The sequence below is a fragment of the Thunnus albacares genome, chromosome 19 (assembly GCF_914725855.1).
Source record: "Thunnus albacares chromosome 19, fThuAlb1.1, whole genome shotgun sequence".
NCBI lineage: Eukaryota > Metazoa > Chordata > Actinopteri > Scombriformes > Scombridae > Thunnus > Thunnus albacares.
Genome location: NC_058124.1, coordinates 22594271 through 22618864, shown reverse-complemented (window position 1 = coordinate 22618864; position 24594 = coordinate 22594271). Strand labels below are relative to the sequence as shown.

The 24594-nt window shown below is 36.8% G+C and overlaps 1 protein-coding gene across 1 annotated transcript; it reads right to left on the bottom strand.

Annotated features, from left to right (window-relative positions):
• Nucleotides 1–4434: 4434 nt before the first annotated feature.
• si:ch1073-513e17.1 (sialin) lies at nucleotides 4435–24411 on the bottom strand. The gene is made up of 12 exons (XM_044335262.1): nucleotides 24040–24411; nucleotides 19890–20001; nucleotides 19217–19375; nucleotides 17826–18043; nucleotides 15701–15934; nucleotides 14287–14461; nucleotides 13725–13843; nucleotides 11786–11947; nucleotides 10404–10536; nucleotides 8986–9133; nucleotides 8379–8469; nucleotides 4435–6453 (listed from the first exon to the last, which is right to left on the bottom strand). The coding sequence occupies exons 3-12, from the start codon at nucleotides 19299–19301 to the stop codon at nucleotides 6286–6288; spliced, it is 1533 nt and encodes a 510-aa protein (XP_044191197.1). The 5' UTR covers nucleotides 19302–19375; nucleotides 19890–20001; nucleotides 24040–24411; the 3' UTR covers nucleotides 4435–6285.
• Between the last annotated feature and the right edge of the window lie 183 nt (nucleotides 24412–24594).

The following is a 24594-nucleotide window of genomic DNA, read 5'->3' as shown; positions in this document are numbered from 1 at the left end:
TTGGCAGAGAACCAGGGGTTGACTCAGCGCCCAGGGTTACAAACACACAGAGGAACTTGACCAGTTTTACCAGGGTGTAGAGGAAAGTGGCTTTAGCTGTGGCACTGGCTGGACCAAACACACTCAGCCAAGCTACATAACTGTCATGGTCACCATTTAACTCAGCATGTCACAGCCTTTGATTCAAAACGTTAGATAAGACTTTCACTAAACATGCTAATGTCATACAAGCAACAATAAGACTGAAAGTCTACAGCCACGCTAGCAGCTTTGTGAGGCTGTAGACAATGGTGCTTTGAGCTAAATGCTAAGGTCAGCACGCTAACATGCTCACAATGACAACACTAGCATGTTGATGTTGGCAGGTGTAATGTTCAACATGTTTACCATCTTAGTTTAGCTTGTTAGCATATTAATGTTTGCTAATTAAACACAAAGTACAGCTGAGTGAGGTGAATGTCATTAATTGTGCAGGATTATACTCAGGATTGGGTAAATTAAGATTTGGACCTGATGATGGTGATAGATAAAAAAGTTGAGGAATCACCTCAGTGACAATTCATCCTGAGGGGGACATGAATGTTTGTACCGAAATTCATGGCAATAAATCCAATAATTCTTGAGATATTTCAGTAAAAGTACTCATTTCGTCCCTCTGACTGATATATCATTATATATGACATAATTTGATTATTAATACTGAAGCATCAGTGTGTAAGCAGAATGTTAGTGTTGTAGCTGCTGGAGGTGGAGTTAGTTTTAAATACTTTATATACAGTTAGTTTGTTTAGTCCAGTGGTTCCCAACCTTAACAATGTGTTGTATTTTAAACGCTTGTTATATTATCCATTTTGTCAAATCTTCATCTGAAAAGTAACTAAAGCTGTTAAATAAATGTAGTGGAGTAGAGAGTACAATATTTCCCTCTGAAATGTAATGGAGTGGAAGTATAAAGTAGCATCAAATGGACTTTAGTATTCATCCTTTGGGAACCACGAATGTCAGAATATCATGTCACTCCATCCAATAGTTGTTGAGATATTTCAGTCTGGACTGAAATATCATGCTGTGACACTAGCATGATTAAAAACACACACATGTACACTGAGTCTGTGTACGTGTGTGTGCCAACACAGTGCTACAAATTCAGCCTGTAATGATCTGACGACTGATCGGAGCGAAGTACGACAGCTGTGCTCTTATTTCAGGCTCTGACTAGAACAGGAGGGCAGGAAAGAGAGAGGGAGGTACTGCCTGTGTGTCTCAGTGTGTTTCTGTGTGAAAGGAGAATGTGATTCAACAAGCAGACTGGCAGTCAGTCGGTGGACGTCAGTGATGAGTCATGGGGTGTGAGTGGTCGTTATGGCAACAGAGGAGATCTGAACATTTCAACTATTGACTGAGAAAAATGTTTATAAGAATAGATAGATAGATAGATAGATAGATAGATAGTTAGTTGGGGGACAAAATCCACAAGCGTACTTCTGTGCAAAAATGTATTTAAAGGTTTATTTGAAGCTAATATGAAGCTTCAGTCATCCAAATTAGTCAAATCAAGTAGATATCTTTCAACGTTATAGCCTTTTTAGTGCCAAATTACCTCTTTTTGTTAGGCTTTGTTCCTTCCACTGCAGCTGAACAGGAAAAAGCTGAGACTGAAAGAGGTAATTTGATGCTAAAAAGACTGTAACTGTGGAAGATAGCCACTTTATTTGACTAAGCACATTTGGAGGAGATGTTCTAATGGTCAGTATGAACAGGAGGAATGATTACAGCAAGCAATACCTGTTTTAATGTTCATATGGGCGCCTGACTGTTGTTTTAAGACAGTCTTGACTCGTCCTTTAAGGTAAAAAGGTTGGGAAGAACAGGTCTGAAGTATCAGACTAAAAGTATGTGTCCACATACAGTATAGATAGATATATACATTTAAAAAGAAACATAGATTCCAGTTGAAACCTTATTCTGTAGCATCAACATATTCCTGCTGCATCAGAGTAATTTTTCTTTGCCAGTTTTAAGGAACACGACTTGGTGTCTGTGTGGGTTTAGAGAGAAAAAGAGAAAAAAAAGGCCAACATTCAGAAAATAATCCCACGGTTTTGGCATTCATGTGCAAACAGTTAGAGTTTAAGGTAACTCAATCTGAATTGCAATGTCAGCAGCACATTTTATGCAAATGCAATCAGAGCCAGGGAGAACAGTTAATGCAAATAGAGCACATTTGCAACACATAGCAAGTCCCATATCTCCAGTTGGCTGCAGCCCCCCCCCACACACATAGCCCCCCGCACCTCCAACACTCCCAGTTCACACTTGCAAACAAAGTCCTTTTGGTGTGGCTAAGCATTTGTTTCACACCCTGTGTTGAGATGTGTTTATCACATGCATATTACAGCCTCCAAGTTTTGGCCTCTACTTTTGGAGCTGCAGGATATTTCATTCGCCCACCCCCGGCTCTGATTGCGCCTCCAGCCAGCCCAGGAGGGGGATGTGTTTTTGAATCGCCTCCTCCGAGGTTTCTTCCATTTTAAAGAGTTTTTCTTTGTCCCAAAAGCCTAGACTGCTGCCATAACATAGCTGCTGTGGATCTGTTAATCCCACACACACACACACACACACACACACACACACACACACACACACACACACATTATTAATGTTGAAACTGAAAGTCCATTTTAAATGAGAAAAAAATCAATTAATCTTTATTTTTAGATAAACACACATCCTACTTTAGAAAACTGTTGTCATTAATGAGTCAGTGTCATATGTTAAAGGCTCAATGTCAGCATTATTAAAACTTACACTGCTCTTGTGTCACTTCTCCTTCACCTAAGTAAAAGTGTGTGGTAATTGTAAAGCAAAAACTCAGGGGAAATTAAGGTTAAAGACAAAAGATCCCCCTCAAATGTGTTTACAATGTAAGTGATGGTGGCTAAAATCCACAGTGTGTCCACACAGTCATTTTGTGCAAAAATGCATTTAAAAGTTGACCTGAAGCTTATATGAAGCTGCAGCAGTCTGAGTTAGTGAGATCAAGTGGATATCTGCCACATTTACAGTCTTTTTAGCACCAAATTCCTTCTTTGTGTTTCCTCGGACAGTGTTTCCCTGTTGAGCTGTGGTGGAAGTATAGTAATAAAAAGACGGACTTTGGCACTAAAAAGACTGTAATATTGAAAGATATCTACTTGATTTGACTCGTTTGGATGACTGAAGCTTCATATTAGATAAACATTTAAATACATTTTTGCACAGGAAGAGGACTGTGGATTTTCTAATGGTCAGTATGAACAGGAGGAATGATTACAGCAAGAAAAACATGTTTCAGTGTTCATTTGGACACATGACACACTGAAAAATCAAATGTAATAATCAAATATAACTGTTTTTATGAACAAAACTGAGACCCTCCATTTTTATTGTTGTCTCTCTGCTTCGATAATTTATTCATCAGATATGGTCTGTTGTTTAGCGAGCATTCACACTATATGTGTAAAATCAGTATAACACATATAATCCCACCAGTTCATAAAAACGAAGCTAACTGTAAATTAAGAAACTAACCGAAGCTAAACTAACAGTAAGTTAACCGTTAGCTAACTTGTGAAGTCATTCAGTTTGACCGTAAATACGCTAATAAAGCCGCCCATAACCACCAACCAGTCTTTATAATGACGACTCATTTTTTATTAATTATTAACACATTATTTTATTATAGTCACCAAAGTAACCATTAAAAAGGATGTGTGAATAACGTGACGAGGGGGACGACAAAACGCGTTACACCACACCGGCTTCGTCATCGTGAACATCCGGGTCATTCATCAAAAATCTGATGCAAGTTCCAACAGCATCCTGGTAACCAGAAAACACCCAGTCAGCAAACTGTACCACCCACTGCAGTGTTAAAATGTTAAAATATACATTTACTCAGAGGACAGATGTCACTAATATAAATTATAATGAAAGAAAAAGTAATTAAACACAAACAATGTCAAATTTTTCATCAGTGTAATATGATTTACTTCACTAATCGCTGTTTAATCTGAAATATTATTGAGATAAATTAATATTATCTGATACATTTTTACACAAAGCCATTTAGACAGGACATTTTAATAGGTCTAATAGGTAAGTGTAGCCTAAATAATGGCTTCTCTGAAAATATAACTCGAAAAGACTAACATATTATTTATGTCAGCAGTATAAAACACTGTATGATCATCAGTGACTGGGGGTTAAAGACTAAAACCAATCTGTTGTCATGCAACGCTACAGTTGCGTTAGATGAGATGTTTTATTTGAAATATTTGTTATTTAATTCTCTTTTTATGTTCTTTGCTCCTCTCACTGCCAATATTGATTTCCGTGCGCCATCTAGTGGGTGGAAAGTGGCATTTTGTGAAATTACGCAGTCTTTGACACCCATTTGTCTATTTGTGAGGCATTTATTGCTCATTGTGAAAATTCAGTTGCAGTGGTGCTAAACACCACAAGTAGCTTGTGAGAACATCCCAACAACCAGAAGAGTCAAGAAAAACAGAGAAACAAATGTGTGTGTTTACCCAGAAATATTTACAACCTCTGCAGACAGTCAACAAATATAAATGTAGCTCTTTTGTGTCTCAGCTTCACTGATCTCCTGATTACTTTTGTGCATTTTTAGTCATGACACAGGAGTCGGCAACGCTGGGATAAAGACATCATACACAGACAACTGAAGGAAGCAGAAACACAGACTTTTCCTCAACATGATTGTTTTTGTATTAGAGTGTTGTTCAAAAAAGTTTTTTGCCTGTCTCTCTTAGTTGTTCAGAGTATCATCCATGTACATGATTATAGCTGACTGTAAGATTACATCATTATATGACAACACAGTCAGGAAGTATATATATACACAAACAGACATATATATTGACTAAACCTGTAAAAATGTGAGTCCACTTACAAATCATTGATTTCAGTTTTGCTCAGTAAAACAAACATTCTTTTTTTACATATATAACATATAACATAACATAAAACATATTCAACATATTTGCACAACATCACCCATTTTCAAAAGCACAGAGAAGGTAAATAAATTATTGCATCTATTTCAGAACATCATATCTTTACAATCACATTGCACTTTGAGATGTACGTATGAGTTGACAAATAAAGACGGGATTTTTTAAAACGTCCCGCATCCCATAAAAACGACCGTTGTCGTCAGGCAGCATCTTGATGAGTGAACTTGTAAAAACAATTGAAAACAGTGCAAATCCACAAATTTCTTAGAAACTAAAAACTAAAAGTCCTCTAAGTTGTAGTTCATGGCACTAAAAAACTGTTAAAATCCTGGCAGCTGAAGGTGCTTTGGTTTTCTAGATATAGTGAAAACACCTTATATGAGCTTTCTAACGGATAATTAGATAAAAGCATTCACTAAAAAAAAAACTTATGTTGCACAAATTGTTGGCACTCTTATCCAATGTAAGGCTTTTGGTGTATTTTTTTGTATGTAGAAAGTGCTTGTTTTGGTCTGTCGAAGTGGTCAGAAAACAGCTACAGCTGTAAACAAATCAGCTAAAAGGCTTGTGGTTAATAACGCTTTGAAATGCTTTTCTGTAAAGTGTACAAGTTAGCTCATAAAATATTCGGTCCCATCTCGTTCACAGTTTGAAAAAGGCTCTAAAACGTATGAAAAAGATCACATATATTGATGTGAACTAACCTGAGATATTGTATAGTCCATTAATTATTTATGCAAAGAGTTGTATCTTAAACTGTACTTCTGTAACAACAGTAAACAAAACAAAAAGATAAAAGCAATCACAATTTCCTAATTGATAAAGGCAGTGAGTGTCCAGCAGATGTTGCATCATGCTGTTGTAACATTTCTTACAGTGTAAAATAGTCAAAAACCCTAAAAATGAACCTGAAATGTGATTTTGATGTAGAAAAGTGTTTTTTGCTGGAAATACTGTGAAAATTAGGGCATAAAACGTTCAAAAACCAGAGAAAAAATATAAAAATTATTGATAAAAACTCTGCAGACGCTGTAGAAATTCACTTGTTTAAACTATCCTGGTCCACTGATATGAATGTTGTTCTCTTTTGTTTGGAGACTCTCACTCTCTTCATGTTTAAGTGTTTAAGTAACTACATATATTCTTATAATTTATACATCAGTTTACAAAAGCAGACTTCTAAAATCTCTTTGTCTGTGTTTAACTCGGGGGTAAATTGTATCCAGCTGTTCATCCGTATTTCAAAGCTGTTGGATGTATTTGTAGTTTATGTCGAGATGGACCTGCTCCTCTGCTTCTCTGCCTCTGCTCTCTCTTCTTCTGTGACGGCCCACGGTTGGATCTTTCCGCTGCCAAATATCGTGTAGACGAGCGCACCGGTGATGTTGATCCCAGCAGCGACCCAGAACACCTTCCTCCAGCCCGCCAGGGTGTGCTGACAACCACAGAAGAAGAAGAAAATCAGATCAGATACAGGGGAGCTCAGCTGTGAAGAATTACCAACATATTCAACATAATTTTCTTCAATTCATAATGTTCTTCTTAATAATTCTTGAGGTCTAATTTTTCATTGTATTTTCATTCATATAGTACTTTGTTTTTATGGGATTATTCATTATTCTTCTGCTCATTTTGTGTTTCTTATTGTCATTTATGTTCTTTGTATTTTGCTAAATCTTGTTGCTTTTAGTAATTCAGTATTTATTTCCTTTATTTTTGTTGTTTTACTTCTGTTATCTGGATTTTATGCTGTTGTTTGTTTGAGCAAATAAACAAAATCTAAATCTAAGTCTTTTTATTTAGTGCGTTAGGATTCAGGAGACTTAACTCAAAAGTGTATTCATACAAGGAACATAGAGTCCAAAATTATGTACATATTTGCATAAATTCTCATAAGAAACATAGACTAGATGTATCAACATCTCTGTCGAGGGTTTTTACAGCATCAAAATAAAGCCAATACCCAACTATCTCTTATACTCTCTGCCGCTTAAATATAAAACTAATAAATATGAGAGAGAGAGAGAAACATTTATATCGTGACTTCTTTCTTTCTGTCTTTCTCCTGGTATATTTTCTAGAAGTTGTTTAGTATTCTGTGCTTGTTATTAGCAATTAGAGAATGTGTTTATTTTATTCTTGACACACAGTTATTGGTTATTCTATTTCCTTCATTTTCTCCTGTATGTTTGTGATAATGTAGACAGTATATGCACTTTTTCTTTGATGATTTTTTAACAATTTTTTGATGTTTTTTTCCTTTTTTGCCCTTTTGTTTTTTTTTAAATCTCACCTGAACAATCCTTTTTACTCCTTCGCTGTATTATGGGCTTTTTGTGTCTTGTTATTAGCAAAAATAAATTAACCAAATACTTTGTTTCTAAGTTTTTAACAGCACTCTGCAGTCAGCAGATATGGTAAGTGTGTCTATGTATCTGGGTTGATTAAAGTAGCATCTTAATGAACGCTGAGTGTATAATAGAAGTGAGGAAATGTTTTTCTTCTACAGATTCAGGAGTAAAATCTAAGATTAAACGTCCTTCATTCTACCTTTAATATTAAAACAATAGTTTTATCACTATGTAGGTGTAAATACTGTTTCAGAGGCTTTTCCACTGACAAGAATAAAACTCCAGGAGGAAGATAACTGACGTCTTTCGTTCTTGCGTAAAAAATGATAGATTTATAAAATTATTATGATATTATAGTCTAAATATGATTAGAGCTCTTCTCAGGACTCTGTGGTTTGAACAAACTGGGCTTTAATGACAAACAATATAAAAGCTGCTTTGGTCGAACGGTTCAGGCGTCAGACTTGAAATCCAATAAAGTCTCCCGACGCAGGTTTGAACCCTGTTCGCAGCGGGAACGATAAGCTTATTGGCGCAATATTTTTAAAAACTCTGACAGCTCTTTTCACTCACTTAAAATGTATTTTTACTTACTAAATTAAATTTTATTGTCAAATTTTATTTATATATTTATGATCACCTGTTTTTTGTAGAACTTGTATTTTCTCTTACCTTCTATTTTTTTATTGAAATGCACCACGACACCAAAGTAAACTCCTTGTGTGTGCAAACCTACTTGTCTGTACAGTTCTGTGACATCATGTAATTAACAGCATGACATCACGCTGCTTCAACCTGACTGGAGATCGTATCGGTTTGAGTGAAAAGAGCATCATTAAAACTGTCAGAATACATAAAAATTCAAAATAAGCACTGTGTGTGTGAGCTTCTGATATCCAAAGCCTCACATAGTGCTGATGTAGTGTTGTTACTTCTACCAGCAGTCAAACCTATTTGATAACGATCGATTCAATCAATTAAACTGTGCACTTTGTTTTTAGAGACTTACATCTTCAGTAAAGTATCCTGTAACGATTGGAGCCACGACTCCAGGAATGGTCCCGAATGTGTTGGTGATTCCCAGAAGAAATCCTGCATATCTGCAGGGGAGGAAACATATTAATCAGTTTTTCTCCAAAACACACAGAGACGGTGAAATGAAGGGAAAAGTGAGTGACTTTACATTATTTACTGGCCTCAAACGTTCATAACTTTGCATGAAATTATACGTTAATTTAGTTTATCACACAGACACGTACAACAGTGTATCGTAATCTGTAGATAACACTTCACTTTACATACATCTGAGTATTAATTAGAGATACAACAATTCTGATAATCTCTGTACATTCAAGTCATTTATCAAGAAAAATGGAAAACATTCTCTGGTTTTAGCCAGTGTGAAAATTTACGCCTGTCTGTTGGACAAAGAAAGCTGTTTGAAGACGTCAGTTTGGGCTTCTAGGAAACTGTATTTCACCGTTTACCACATTTCTGCATTTTGTAGACTAAACATTTTTATTTGACGAGGATAATAATGATAATTTGCAGCCCTAGTCTGAACAAATAACAACATTTCTGAGGAGAGGAAAGTGTGTGTGGATGTTAAAACCCACCGAGGAGCGATGTCTATCTGGTTGATGAAGACTCCGGAGGCGCTGGTCCCTCCGATGGTCGTGGAGAGCGTGAGGAAGGTGACGGCCAGGATGTGGCTGCAGCCGGCGTAGCTCACAGCGATGAGGAAACCAGCAGAAGGCAACGAACCTGCAGAGAGAGAAAGATGAGGAAGGAAACACCAGCATACCTACAGAAAAACTAAAATATGCTTTTGTTGGTGATTATTGGTTCATCCTGTGCCACCATGAATTTAAATATTTTGTTCTTTACAGCAAATAAAACATAACAATTGTCTATTCACTCTGTTCACTTAGTGTATATCTGGATATTTGTGTCATGATTTCAATACAACAGACCAGACGAGGGCAGCATTACTCCATTCAAGGCCTGAGCCAAGTGTTGCAGTTTAGTCAAACTTCTCTTCTCTTCTAGCAGAATAAATTCTTAAATTTCATATTAACCTGTAAGAAGTATTTCAGTCTAATTTGCATGTACAACCTTTATGTGCAAACTCAGTAATAAACCAACAGATAAATGTAATGAAGCAGGAAGCTATTTCTACACGGTTCATCAGATATGTATTCATATGCTCTCTCATTAAAGGACAAGTTCACAGTTTTTCAAGTCTGTCTTAAAACAACAGTCGGGAGCCAAAATGAACATTGAAACATGTTTTTCTTGCTGTAATCATTCCTCCTGTTCATACTGACCATTAGAAGATTCCTTCATAATGCACTTACAATGTAGGTGATGTGTAAAAATGTATTTAGAACCTTACCTGAAGCTAATATGAAGCTTCAGTTGTCCAAATGAGTCAAATCAAGTAGATATCTTTCAACGCTACAGTCTTTTTAGTGCCAAAGTCCCTCTTTTTGTTACTATACTTCCACCGCAGCTCAACAGGGAACACAAAGAGGGAATTTGATGCTAAATAGACTGTAAATATGGCAGATATCCACTTGATATGACTAACTCACATCAACTTTTAAATGTATCTTTGGCCCCTGTCACTAACATTGAAAGCACATTTGAAGTGGGTCTTTTAATAGCCAGTATGAACAGGAGGAACGATTACAGCGAGGAAAACCTGTTTCAGTGTTCATATGGACACCTGACTGCTGTTTTAAGACAGACTTGAAAAACTGTGAACCTCTTCTTTAAAGTTTAAAGTCATCGCTTTAACCTTATAGTCTTTATTTCATTTAAAATCCAATGTGCTGGGGTACAGAGCCAAAACAAAAACGTCCACATACTTACAGACTGTTTATAATGAAGTCAAACTGTTCAAACAAACCTTAACTTTCTCATAACCTTTATCCTCTGACCCTGTGACATAAAGTTGTCCACAAGAGCCGCTACACACACGTCTACATGACACACACACGTAAAGAGGATCTGAGAGGAGAAGTTTTCTTGCCTGTGAGTGTGAAGATCTTGCGCACGTTGGTGACGCTGAACACTTTCTTCTCAATGAGGCTGTCGGCTACCACACCTGACAACGTGGAGAACAACCAGGCCCCCAGGTAGGGCAGAGAGGACAGGAAGCCGTTCTGGAGAGAGACAGAAAGACGTTGTATATTCAGGAGAGGATGAATGTTGATGATAAGTTGTTTGTCCTTGTCTGGTTTTAAGTGACAGATTAGTTAGAAAATTATAATCTTATGATCTAGAGCTGCAACAATTAGTCAATTATTCAACTGAAAAGCTGACTAATCGTCAATAGAAAATGAATCTGCAACTATTAATATCTTTAGATTTTGGACTGTTGGTCAAACAAACAAGCAAGTTGAAGACGTCATTGTGGGCTTGGAGAATTACATTGTATTCACAATTTTTAACATTTTATAGATTAAACAATTAACCTATTAATGGATAAAATAATCAGCAGATAAATCTATAATGAAAATAAAATAATTGATAGTTGCAGCCAATAATTCTTGAGTTTAATTACTTAAAAGATGCTTTACGCTGGGCTGAGTGATAGAAAACAACAACTAGCATTATCTAAAAACATAAAGACCGACTCTGTGACTGACTTATAATAGTTGCTTGCTGTTTTTATTAGACTCCATATAGATTCATGAATATAAAAACTTAAACAAAACTCCTCTAAATCTGCTGCTGTGCATCTCTGATCTTTAAATGATCTCCATCCATCAGTTTCACAGGGAAACTAGATGAAAATATTCCTTTTGATAACAGTTTTATTAATGTTTTGATTTTCCTGCCTGACACACTTGGACTGTAACTAATGATTATTTTCTTTCATTTGTCGATTAATCTGTGGATTATTTTTCAGATTAATTATTTAGCCTATAAAATATCAGATTATAATGGAAAACTTCCATCATAATGTGCAAGGCCCCAACACAACAATGCAACAGAAACCAAAGACCCAAAAGTATCTAACTTACAGTAATATATAACACACTAAAGCAGTAAATCGTCACATTTGAAAAGCTTGAATGAGCTAATATTTTGATTTTTTTTCTTGATGAATGATTTAAACGATTACTCAGTTATTAAAACTGATGATTAATTTTCTGTCTATCGGGTAATCGATTAATTATTTCAGCACTACGTGAAATAATACCTGAACTCTTAAATCAAAGAGAATAGTGAAGCTAAAGGTTTAGTATGAAATATTGGAGCAAACAATCCTCTGGTGAAACAGGTCTTTAAACAAACAAACCCACCTACAAACATCTGATGTATTTCTTTGACGCGCGCTGATATTATCGCTAACACAACTCCGTTTTTTGAACATGAAACACAGGAGCAACTTAACCCAAACCTCACCGATTTGAGGTCAAAGTGCAGGACGTTGTCCATGTAGGTGGGCAGGGAGGTGAGCAGCGTGTAGTAGGACCAGTTTGAACACATCTGGGTGATGATGATCGCCCACAGAGGGACCGACAGCAGCATGGGCAGCAAGGGCAGGGACCAGCCATGACCTGTACCCTGGAGATTCAGTTCACATTAGATCACCAAAATATTTACTACACATTCACATATAAGACAAAACAGTTAACAGATCTATACGAGGAAAATGTGGAAAAGTAATCCTCATTTAGAGATAAGAATATGAAACAACTGTCTTCAAGGAGAAGACATTAGGCTCTTTGCATATAAAAACAACAATTCAACAACAAACAGTCAGCGGTAAAAGAGAACCCAAGGGGGAAAAAGCGAGAACGGTAAGGGAAATGAAAACAGGAAGTCTGAGAGGGAACTGCAGACTAATATTCACCACAGACAGAAAAAACCCCTCCAAGAAGGAGAAGAGGCACGAGGAACAGCTCAGTTTTAAAGATAAATGACTTTTCGTTACATCGAAACCCCCTCGTGTTTCAGGTTTTCTGGTATACAGCAACATGTCCAGCTGTTGTATGTTGTTAACAAACCTTATGAGGGTCAAAGGGGCTTAAAAAAATCTATCGTCACATAAATCACCTTCCTGGCAGCTTCAAAACCATTTGGAAATACAATTAACCCACATAAACTGGCTTTATGTGGTAATATTTTTAATATTCTTAACAGCAACATTTCATACTCAATCCTGCGTCATGGAGACTGAATGATGTCGTGGCCTAACGGAGAAGGGCTGAAATAAAAACCACAGAGCTCCACTTCCACTATTTCGGAGTGTGGCTTCGGTTTACCAAAACTAATCACACCGAGTGAACAGCAGCAGCAGTTCATGTCTGCTTTGTGTTAGGAAGCAGACAGTAAACAAAGGAAAGGTCATTAATTAGCATTTATCCACTTTTTAATTAGCGATATTTTAATAGCAGGTCCCAGTAGCGTGATTTACACCCAATCCGTTTTACATTTATGAAGATGAATTATATTGTGGTTGTGGTTGAAAGTGCATTAGTAAGGGATGCTTTAATGGCCACTATGAACAAGAGGAAGTAAAAGCTGTTTTCAGTGTTCTCATGAGGACCTGACTATTGGAAAAAAGAACCTTTCCTGTAACAGATGTTGTATTTACTGCTGCAAGTATCTCACATTTTGTGACCTTTCACTATATTTTCTATAGTTTAAAAGTTGTAGATAACTGAACAACTTCATGCAGTAGTGAATAATGACAATAAGAGGTAACAGGTTTTAGTTCCCATTTGTTGATAAGATATAAAACCCTTTTTTTCCTTAATAAACCTCATTGGATAAAACTACATGAAACATAACATTTCTCCATCCTATGCATGTTAAAAATATTACTACCTGAAGTCAGTTTATGTGGATTAATTGTATTTCCAAATGTTTCTGAAGCTGCCAGGAAAGTGATTTATGTGATGACAGACTTTTTTTAGCCCCTTTGACCCTCATAAGGTTTGTTACCAACATACAACAGCTGTATATTTTGCTGCACATCAGAAAACCTGAAACAAGAGGGGGTTCAGATGTACCGTAAAGGCTCTTGTTTGTCATTTATCTTTAATACTGAGCTGTTCCTCACTGGCCATTAAAACATCTCCTCCTAATGCATTTTCAATGTAGGTTTCTGATAATGAAGTTCTTTTAGAACAAAATTCCCTCTTTGTGTCCCCTGGACAGCGTTTTCCTGTCGATAGTAACTAATGTTACTATCAAAAAACAACAAATAAACCTCTTACTTTACTAAAGGATTATGAAGAGGATCTTGTAATGGTCTGTATGAGCAGGATGAATGTTTCAATGTTTAAAGACAGACTTGAGAACTACTGAGACATCTCGTTTACTGTTTCGTGCGTACCTGAGGTCCGATGGAGTTGATGATGTAATCTCTCTCCTCTTTGCTGATTCGCCGATGGGTGCGAGGGTCATCCGCCACAAAAATAAACCAAAAGATGCCCCAGAGGCAACCGGCGCCCCCTGAAGGAGAAACGGAGAGAGAGAGAGAAGTTTTTATTGTACATGGTGGTGAATGATTAAAGGAATTGTGCAAGAATTCAGTGCTGACGATGAATGATTTATGTCACAACAAAAGCAAACTGCTCTTAATGTATCAAGCAAAGAGGAGTCTAATCTGAGGAGAAATAATATTGTTATTGATATAACAAAGAGAAATATTGCTATAATATTACATGCAAAAATAACATTTTACAGTTAAACTGACTTGACTGACAAAAGAAGTTTTAAATTTAATTCTTTTGCACATAAAATGTAAATATCAGATAGGATTAATTCATAAATAAACTTTATAAATTTAATAAACTTCCTAATGTGCACCTTCCCTTCACTGTGGAAGCTTCTAACTTACAGTAAATCTGAGAAACTGATAAATAAGCTTCTTCTAAACTCTTTCCCTCCCTCACCACAGAGGTAGAAGACAGAGGGCCAGCCCAGGGTTTGGCAGATGTAGCCGGTGAGCGGAAGAGCCAGAAAGGCCCCAAAGTTGGCCCCGGATCCCGACAGGGTCATCAGGCGAGATCGCTCCATCGGAGGAGCCCACCGAGCCCACATCGCCATCATGGCCGGGAACGTCACGCCCTGCGGAAACATGGACAGTCAGTCAGAGACGGAGCGGAGACACAATCATCAGAATCAAATTTGTTATGATAAGATTTATTTATTTATAGATTACAGACACAAAAAACACAAGAAAACACCAGACATTCGACATGAAATTAACAATAAAATCCAAAAAACACATCACCACAGTTTAAATAAAAAATAACAACACATCAAAATATATTAAGTACAACAAGGACAATTTGATAACTAAAGTTAAAATAGCACAAATAAATCCTAATCTGACTTCTAAAAGCTCCTTTAATTTTTAACAGCTGGATGTTTAGCTAAAAGGCTTTTCCATGACATGGCAGCCGTGTAAAAAAAGGAACTTCTGGCTACAATATTTACTCAAAGATGACATGAATACCCTCTGGCTCTGGTATTATAGTTAACCTGAGTATGGACCATTGTCATCTGTGAATACAAGTATTGAAGATCACATCCACTGATAATCTTCTGTTGTTCTACTCTGAGCTGCACTGACAGCTTCTGTTTTCATCACAACCAATGAGGGGAGTTTGCGGGGATTCATTTAATAAATATGGAATATTATTATTATGCATCACATGCAGTTTCTTCCTCAATTTTCCTGTCGCATCAAGCAGAACAGGCCTGATCAAAATAATACCGCATCAATGATGATATGAAAGGTTTCTTAACAGGAAAGCCAAAAAAAGCCTCATTGTGAGAAACAGGATCTTAAGTTTGCTGACACACTTAACAGCAACATGCAGGACGGAGACTCATCCAACACTATACCTACATGTTTTCTTACATGGATTTGTAGCAGTTAAAGATTTCCAGTATTTCTATTTATGCTACTCAAACAACGTTCACTATACAGTCCACTAAACGTTCAAATGAAACACAGAATTTTAATTCTTTAACCCATTAAGTGATAATTAATTTAATAGAAACATTACTGAACAATTACATAAATAACATGTAAAAGTGATCAAATTAGCCAAGTTTGCAGACTGTTTTTATATATCTGTGGTCAGTCAGTAGCTTCCATCATGTTTGACTAAAAGCCATTATCTGCTAGATTTATCAGACACTGTATCGGTCTATTTACTGCTGTTAAATAAACTCCTTTATAAAGTAGAGCTATAAACACATAAACCAAAATGTAGATACAAGATCGCACTTTGCATTTCCTGCAGCATCTTGACCCACAAATGCCTCCTCATCCCGTTGAGCCCAGCACACTCTTACCTCCCCGAGACCCTCCAACACTCGCAGTGCAAACAGCCAGTACGACCCCATCTGTGCAGCCAGAGGGGTGAGCAGGGTGAGGACAGCCGTGCCCAGCACTCCCAATCCCAGGAAGATACTCCCTCCGTAGTGACCGGACAGGTAACCCCCCGGGATCTGAGTGCACAGGTAGCCAAAGAAGAACGCTCCCAGCAGCCAGCCCTGAGTCTCCGAGTTCCACGGGTACTGGGGGACCTGGAGCAAGAGGACGGAGAGTATTTATAGTCACAGTTATTCAAAAAGTAAAGAAAAGGCAGCCTAGTCAGGTTAGTCACCACCATTTGGGCGGTGTTTTCACCACCTGGTTAAGTTTCTGCAGGTTCACCAAGTTAAGTTTAAGATTTTTTAAGACCTTTTTTGAAGGACCGGTGTGCAGGATTTAGTGGCATCTACAGTGAGGTTGCAGACCCCAACCCCCCCCCTCAAAATGTTTAGGAGAACCTACGGTGGCCGCAAAACCACAAAAAACATGAAAGGCCCTCTCTAGAGCCAGTGTGTGGTTTGTCTATTCTGGGCTACTGTAGAAACATGGTGGTCCAACATGGCAACCTCCCTCTGTAGATATAAAGGGCTCATTTTAAGGTAACAAAAACACAATGACTCTTATTTTCAGGTGATTAAACACTAATTAAAACATACTTATGAATATTTTATTCTAAATCTGCCACGTCTGTTCCGCTAGATGCCACTAAATTCTACAAACTGCACCTTTAATACTACATAGAATCATACAGAACAAAGTATGAAAGTATGATGGAAAGCCAGTAGGGACAATATGGCAGAGAGTTATTTATTATTATATATTATATAATTTGTTCAGTTAAGTTTTCGCTAAAATCAACACACGCCCGTAACAGCCTACTTGTCTGACATACTCGCAGTGTGTTAATCAGTTCGGCCCCTCAGGTCCGCCAGTACGAGTCTTTCAGTTGTTCCAAAGTGCAGGACGAAGACTTTTGGTGAGGCAGCCTTTAGTTTTTATGGTCTGAACCACTGTAACGGGAACTGAGAACAGCTGTGAGAACAAGTGTTGATATCTTTAAACTTTTACAACCTACCTCTTTATCCTGGCTTTTTATTAGAATATTTTGTGACAATTATTTATTTTATTTAATCTCTTTTTATTGTATTATATTTCAGCTGACATTTTACTGGTTTTTATTATTATTCTTTTTTTTTCACCTGTGCATTAGTCGGCTTATCAGTCATCTGTAAAGCACTTTGAACCGCACTAACCTGTACAGAAGGTGCTGTACAAATAAAGTTTGATTGATTGATTGATTGATGGGTGGATGAGCTTCCTCGCTACTGTAGCTAACAGTAGCAACAGTGTTTACTGACTGAACCGACTGTTGCAACAATCCCACCTTTATTTAACAGGCGTAGATGTCACTGCCTACATAACTGAAGACTTTTTATACCTTCTAACACCTTTTTTGTAGGAATCTTTTAAAGTTTTTTCAAGACATACAGACGTTTTTCAGTAGAGATGATGTATTAGTGTGTCTGAAATCACTATATAATAGACACTCAGTCGTTGAGACATTTATTAATTATCATCATTTTGCATCATCGCTGACAGCGGCAGACTCAAATGCAATAGAAACTACTTTTTTTGTTCTATTGTGCATTTTTAAGGGCATTACATCATGGATATGTTTTCACACTCACATTTGGACACTTGAATGAAAAGGCGGACAGTTAATTTAGTGCATTAAATAATAAGTAGGGAGTGACTTGTCTTTATTATAAATGTGTAAACAGGGACAAAGCAGATGGAAATGAGGTCTGTTTTAGTTAATTGGTGGAAAGAAATCCACAAATAATAAAAAAGCAACTTTTATTAACACTTTCTTGTCTACCTGAGGTGAATATACATAGTGTAACTGAGTGCTATTCAGTCAGATATACAGTTATTTTAAGAGATCTTACAATTAAAGCTGACTGACAACATGTCGTCTGATGTCTGCCTGCTGTTCGTCTTTAAAAAAGTGCTTTGTTCCAAACTATACACATGTTGTAATCTGAATTACCTAAAATTACTAAATTAATTAAAGGAAACCTTTTTTTAAAAAATAAGTGTTACCGAGTCCGGCTGAGGGAAAGGGTCACTGCTGTTTTCCGTCCCAGGCGGCAGCGGACAAGCGTGGACTGTGGAGTGGTTCTGTCCTGGTGTGGAGTCGGTGGTATTCACCATGGCTACCATGGCAACGCTGAGGTTGACACGGAGACCGTAGACCACAGAGAAGCCGAAGAACATCAGGACGGCCAGGTTGAGGCGAGCCGAGCAGCACTGGGGAGGAACTGTTCACATAATGCACAATGTCAACAATAGTACATAAAAATAATAACAATGATAGTAAATTTTGGCTTCATACGTATTGCTTTTTACTTTTTAATGACATTCACTCTCATTCCCTTACTCTAAATATTCAGCTGTGTTTCTATAACTCCATCAGAAACTTTCACCTGGTGAACGACAGCATGCTAATAAAAAGAAACAGACAATACCTTCCGATAGTTGGCTAAAATTATTTTCTCTCAACATATCTACAGAAACATATTGTTTTAAATCTTCTCAATCTCAGTATTCTGTCATTTTTGACCAAACAGATGACAGAAAATGCTATTAATTATAATTAAAGAGTATGGTTTATAGGTAGAAAATAAGCATTTTGTGTTTTTAAGCGTATTCCTGGTAAAATTTGACATGCAGATTCACTTTACTACTAATGTAAAAACTTAAGACTATCAGAAAACATAAATCACATATATTTAGACATTTCATAGTATTATCATCAGGAGTGAAAGAAGAAGTTTCCTCTCTTGTGCTTTGACTTTTGACAGTAGGGTATGATTTGTGGTTTAGTTTGTATAATGCTGCTTTAAAAACAAGATAAATCTGGAAACAGAGAAAACTTTAGATTATGGGTCTTTCTATGGGTCTTTTCTATGTTAAACTGCAGCTTAAGAGCCAATTCTGCCTCAGTCATCATCTTTGTCTTTAGTTCGGCAGCACATGATTTCACTGCACCGTCAGTTTAACTGCAGCAATCTGATAGTCAGTTACCTCATAAAGAGATGACATAACCTGTCATCTCTAACTAGTGAAATGCTGATGTGTTTACAACTTCCACAACTATAAAATATTTGCTGCTTAACATCTGACACAGATCGATAACAGAACTACACACATAGCAGAGTAAATAACACAACGTTGCACAGCAGTCGAATCTGAGTCACTCACAGATGCACATTATACTGTTTAGATTGTGTTAATGTCAATAAATACATCCAACCAAATATAGACGTACATCAAAACTGCAGCTTTATGAGGAAAAAATAAAGCAAATAGCAGGAATAACTATGATAGAAAAAGATGAATTTGTAGTGTTTATATTAAAAGAAAACAGAAATAAAGCTTTAAAACAGAGCAAATAAATTGGATAACCTTTCCAGCAACAAATAAAAACACACCTGCATCATTCTCGATGAGCGGTTCACTGTCTCCGCTCTCGTCTGAAGGGGCTGCGTTGATGGAGTAGCCTTTTGGTCGCGGCATGGTGGGCGGTCGGCTCACCCAGGAGGTTTCGGTGTCTTAAAATGATATCACTGAGCCATGGCGTCCCGGGAGATCTGCTGGACAGACGAGAGATAGTGATCAGTCAGACAATACAAACACAAGGAGGAGGAGGAGGAGGAGGAGGTGAGACAGACACATGACAGACATGTAAACATCAGAAGATAAGTCAAGTGACACATCTGCAGGTTTTGATTAATCATTAAAACCGTGATAGCCAGCAGATTTTCACACAAACATGTGAAAAAACCACAGTGAGGTCGGACGCTGGCAGCTTAATAATAACATTTACTGGTTCCTGCTTCTCATTTGGGAAGATTTGCTCCTTTTCTTTGTTTTATGTGTCTGTAAACTGAGTAGTATTGTGTTTTGGACTGTTGGTTGGACAAAACAAGACATATGTTTTGGACATTTTTCAATATTTTCTGACATTTTAAACATCAAACAATTACTCAATAATGAAAATAATCATTAGTTGCAGCCCTACATAATACAAACACACACACACACATAATGGATCTTCCTAATTTCACAAAATGTTGGACAAGTTTGACGAAAAACTGCACTTACAAGAGTTACTGATGTTGAGAGAGGCTTCACTGAAGAGCCTGGAAGAGGGATGACGAAGATGATGGTGACACTCAGTACTGGTGTCCTTTAATAGTCCTTACTGAACTGGAACCTGGAAACAAGAAAAAAAAGGTTATATTTCTGCCATGCCCTCTGCCTGACATGTATTAATTTCTGAGCTCACTAAGGTGGTTTTAAAAAGGTTTTCATTCACCTGCAGCCCAACTTAAAAAGTTATTTTCTCCATCAGCTTCTTAACGTCAATTCAAGTCAAGAAGCAAGAAATCTTGGAGTAACTTGATTTTTATTTCAAGGCTCAGGTGCAAAGTGTCACATAAAAGCATTTTATCATTTGAAGAACGACTCGAGTGTGAGACCGATTAAGGCTTTTATAACTAGCAGGCTACAAGATCATTAATCATTAATTTTTATCAATCCAGAATTCTGCTGCAGGAGTGCTGACAAAGACAAAAAGGAGAGCAGACATTACGCCTGTTTTAAAGTCTTTACACTGGTTACCTGTTAGTTTTTGTATTGATTTTAATTCTTTTATTAGTTTATAATATATAAATCTCAGAAATGCTTCTGATTTATAAACCAGGAAAGTCCCTAAGACGCTCCAGTTCTTCTCTTTTAGCTGCAACACAAAGCAGAACAAAAACCTTTGCTGCTGCTTTCAGTTATTACGCTCAGTTCAGTTCAGTTCAGTTCAGTTCAGTTCAGTTCAGTTCAGTTCAGTTCAGTTCAGTTCACTGCTTGAACAGCTTCCACAGGATCTGAAAGGTCGAAGGGTGCGAATATATGATATTTTACAATCTGTTTAAACATAAACTAAAAACCCAACTGTTGAGTCTGGCTTTTACGTAGTGTTTTATAGTTTTATGGTCTTTATTTTATTCTATTTTATTATATAAAAATTTTAAAGAAAATCAGAATTAACAGAAAAGAAATGGTCTTGGTTGCAGACAGTGATAATTTTGTTAATATCCCCATTAATGCTATTCACTGATACACAGTGGAAACAGTTTGTCAGGCTGAGTCATTGTTTTGAGTTTCATTTCTCACACTTGGTTCACTTTGTTGAGCAGCAAAGTGGCCGGATAACTGAAAGCTGTTGCTGCCAGAGTTAACACTTCATAAATCTAAATAAGTTATTGAGGAAATGAGACGAAATATACCTGTTTATAGCTACATGATGGTGCATTTTTGGTCACGTTGGGTTTCATAACACCGAGAGGTCGAGAATCCCTCATGACGGCGGTGATTTACAGTGTTATCACAGTACATAAGGACAAGAATGTTACAAAGATCCCATGAAGCAGCTGGTCTGAGGTCATCACATCAATAACCAGATAAACTGTTGGTGAATTACCCTTAAATGATCACTGCAGTCTGACAGATTTGGCTGAAGCATCCATGTAATCTTCTGTCTGGTCAATCTAAGTACGTTTCACGTATCAGGTCAATACACATTTTGTCTTAAATGTGTCAGACGTCCAAAAACTTTGATCCCAGATGCACAGACGTGTGTTTGACTGAAAGCAATAACACTTACTACAACTGTGTAACCTCTTTGTACCCAAATGAGCCTGTCAGCACATACAGAGAAATCCTGGAATTACTGTATTTGAACTAATATCAAGAAGTGTAAAACAAGAGAAAGAAACAAACTAAATCTAATGACGTGATATCTAGTGTTCAATAACCATTTGTTTGTTTGTTTTAACTTGTCCGTCTGGCTTCCTGCACAGATAGGTGTCGGATAGTGTCAAGTGAGTCGTTTATCACTGAAAGACACCCTAGATAAGCTTTTGTTTGCTTTCTAAATACTCTGTGACACAACAGACTGCAGAGCATGATACAGATACTTATATACACAATTAACACGGTCATTTATGCAGATTCCAATGTATTTTTCATTTCATTGCAATGTAACCACATGATTTTACCTGTAAGATATTTGGTGGAGATGCAGAAGTCTGCAAAACACTTTCATTTATACTAAAAATTACACTGTTTTTAAAAAATCTGCATTCAGGGAAGGAGATGAACACAAAATAACTCAGCTTAGATGTAGAAATCAAGTCTGCAGCCGGACTTCTAGATCCAGAATTGGGGGGACACGCCGACTATTTAGACTTGATTTCAAGATCTTACTTTTTTTAGTACATCTGGGCCTCGTCCCTGAATGTATTTCTGACCTTTTACCTTGTTATGAGATGAGGGCGAAATGTTAAGGACACGTCTGAAGTTCCTGGGGACGATACTGAAGAATACCAGAGATCCTACTGTGGTGTGACTGCCTACTGAAATTACATCAACCAAATCAATACCCTCTTTTAATTCTCTTTTTCAAGACACACTTTAATAGACTTTTTACACATTTTGTTTTACATGTTTTCCTTTAATGCACAGTATTTTTTGTTTTACATTTCTTCTGTATCATTATTTTACTATTATCATCTGTAATTGTCCTTTTGTAAGGTCCTTTACAAATAAAAGTTATTATTATGACATGTAGACTTTATTTAGTCATTTTTTGTTATTTTTTTTAGAGGTTGGTCCTTGTAAGTTTCCCTGTTAAGTACATTTACACATAATTTAGCTGCCATAATGTCAGTGTGATATATCATCCTACGAGTCGTGACACCAATCAGATATTTTAAAGCAATTATTGACAGATATTAATAAGCTGACCAATATATTGTGCATCCCTAATATATTATGCTACGTGTATCCTGCCAGACCATTTGACAGCTTTGGAGACAAAAATATACTATTTGCCATGAGCCATGTGACCAGCGTCTGCACTGAGTGTGTCTGTGCAAATATGTAAGTGTGAGTCTATCATGAGATCTTCAGTAAAACAGCTCAATTCACTTCTCATTTCTGGAACAATTAAGGTATTATAATCCTCTGCCAGGAAATTACTCATCTGCGCTTCATAGTTTGGGGTGAACTGGGTTAAAAAAAGGTCTGTTAGTAGGTGAAAGTTTTTATGTTTTCACCATTTGTGGAAGCAGAAGAAAATTAATGCATTTTTTCTAATGAACCCTTTTGATTTAATATGTAATGTACTCTGAATGAATCTCATTATCAGTAGTGACATCTAGGCTGAGACACACTTTCATATCACTTAATTTACTTGTCAATTAACTGGTTAATGAAAAATTCCAATCACAAGTTACCACTGTCCCAAAGTGAAGCTCTACAATTGGTTATTTTGTCAATTTTAGAGCTGCAACACTGAATCGATTAGTTACCAACTATTAAATTAATCACCAACTATTTTGATGACTGATTAACTGTTTTGAGTCATTTTTTAAGAAAAAATGTCCAAATTCTCTGTTTTAAGCTTCTTAAATGTGAATATTTTTTGGTTTCTTTAGTCCTCTAAGACAATACACTGAATATATTTGGGTTGTGGACAGTTATCATCATTTTTCACAATTTTCTGACATTTTATTTACCGAACAATTAATCGATTAATTGAGGAAATAATCGACGGATTAATCGATAATGAAAATAATCGTTAGCAATTTAAATAATGACATGAAACAGAGACAAATATGCAACTCTTCATGCTCCAGTATCTGTAAAGGGCAGATATTTGGTAATTTTACCTAAATGATTAAAATCATTGACTAACTATTAAATGTTGAGCTGATTCATTTTCTGTCAACCATCTGACTGGTTTACTGCATCCTTAAAGTACTTAAAAGACAAGACAAAATGCAAAAAATATGACTAAAAGATGCAAAGGTTATGTAAATAAGCAACTCATAAAATATATTTTGACTCTATTATAGATAAAAAGTCTCTTTCATAATTCCTAAAGGACTCCTTCACGATTAAAACATATCCTGTGAGACTTTTTAACGGTTAAACACCAACAACAGTAACCTACTTCCTCTAAAATATCATTTCTAATATATACTGTGAATGTTCAATTGCCAGTTAGCTAACGTTAATTATGTGCCGAATAACAGACATATAGATAACTTATAGTTTTATAGCAAAAAGAAATAAGATCACACAGGACTTTAAATTAAACAGAACTAGCTACAATAACTAGTTACACATTAACTTAGTTAACTAGCTAGCTATAACTGCTGTATTATTGTTTCATGGACATTTAAAGACAGCTTACCTTGTAAAGATACGTAGTAAAAGCAGTTTTATCCGTTGTAGTAAATGTTAAGGCAAATAAAGCATACAGCTCGGAGGACTATGTCACAATCATAGACCGTATAAAAATAGGTCACAACTCGTAGGATTGTGTCATGTCACTGCCGGCAAAATAACATATAAGCTGCGTGTTGCTGTTTTCCTCTCCTAGAGTCAAAAGCAGTCATATGAGCGAGGCGTTTTTGAGTGAAACGCCGATCTAAAAACACTCTGGGGCGGCTGCACTATGTTTGAGATCAACCAGTGAAGCCAGCGCGCATGTTTTATAGATCTGCACTAAGGGTGTACCGTCTTCACATGTGACCAACGGCTGGCCCGCCCTGCTCACTAGCTTTGCCGTTGGCGATATTAGTTTTCCTAGGATAGCGAAGTTGTGACCCGCCCTTCTCTACCTCTGATTGGCTTATCCTGATATGCTTACCCTAATTCTGACCAATCTGAGTCCTCATGCCTAAACCTAACCAATCCAATCAACGAAAGAAACGCATGATAGCCAATCAGAGGCAGAGAAGGGCGG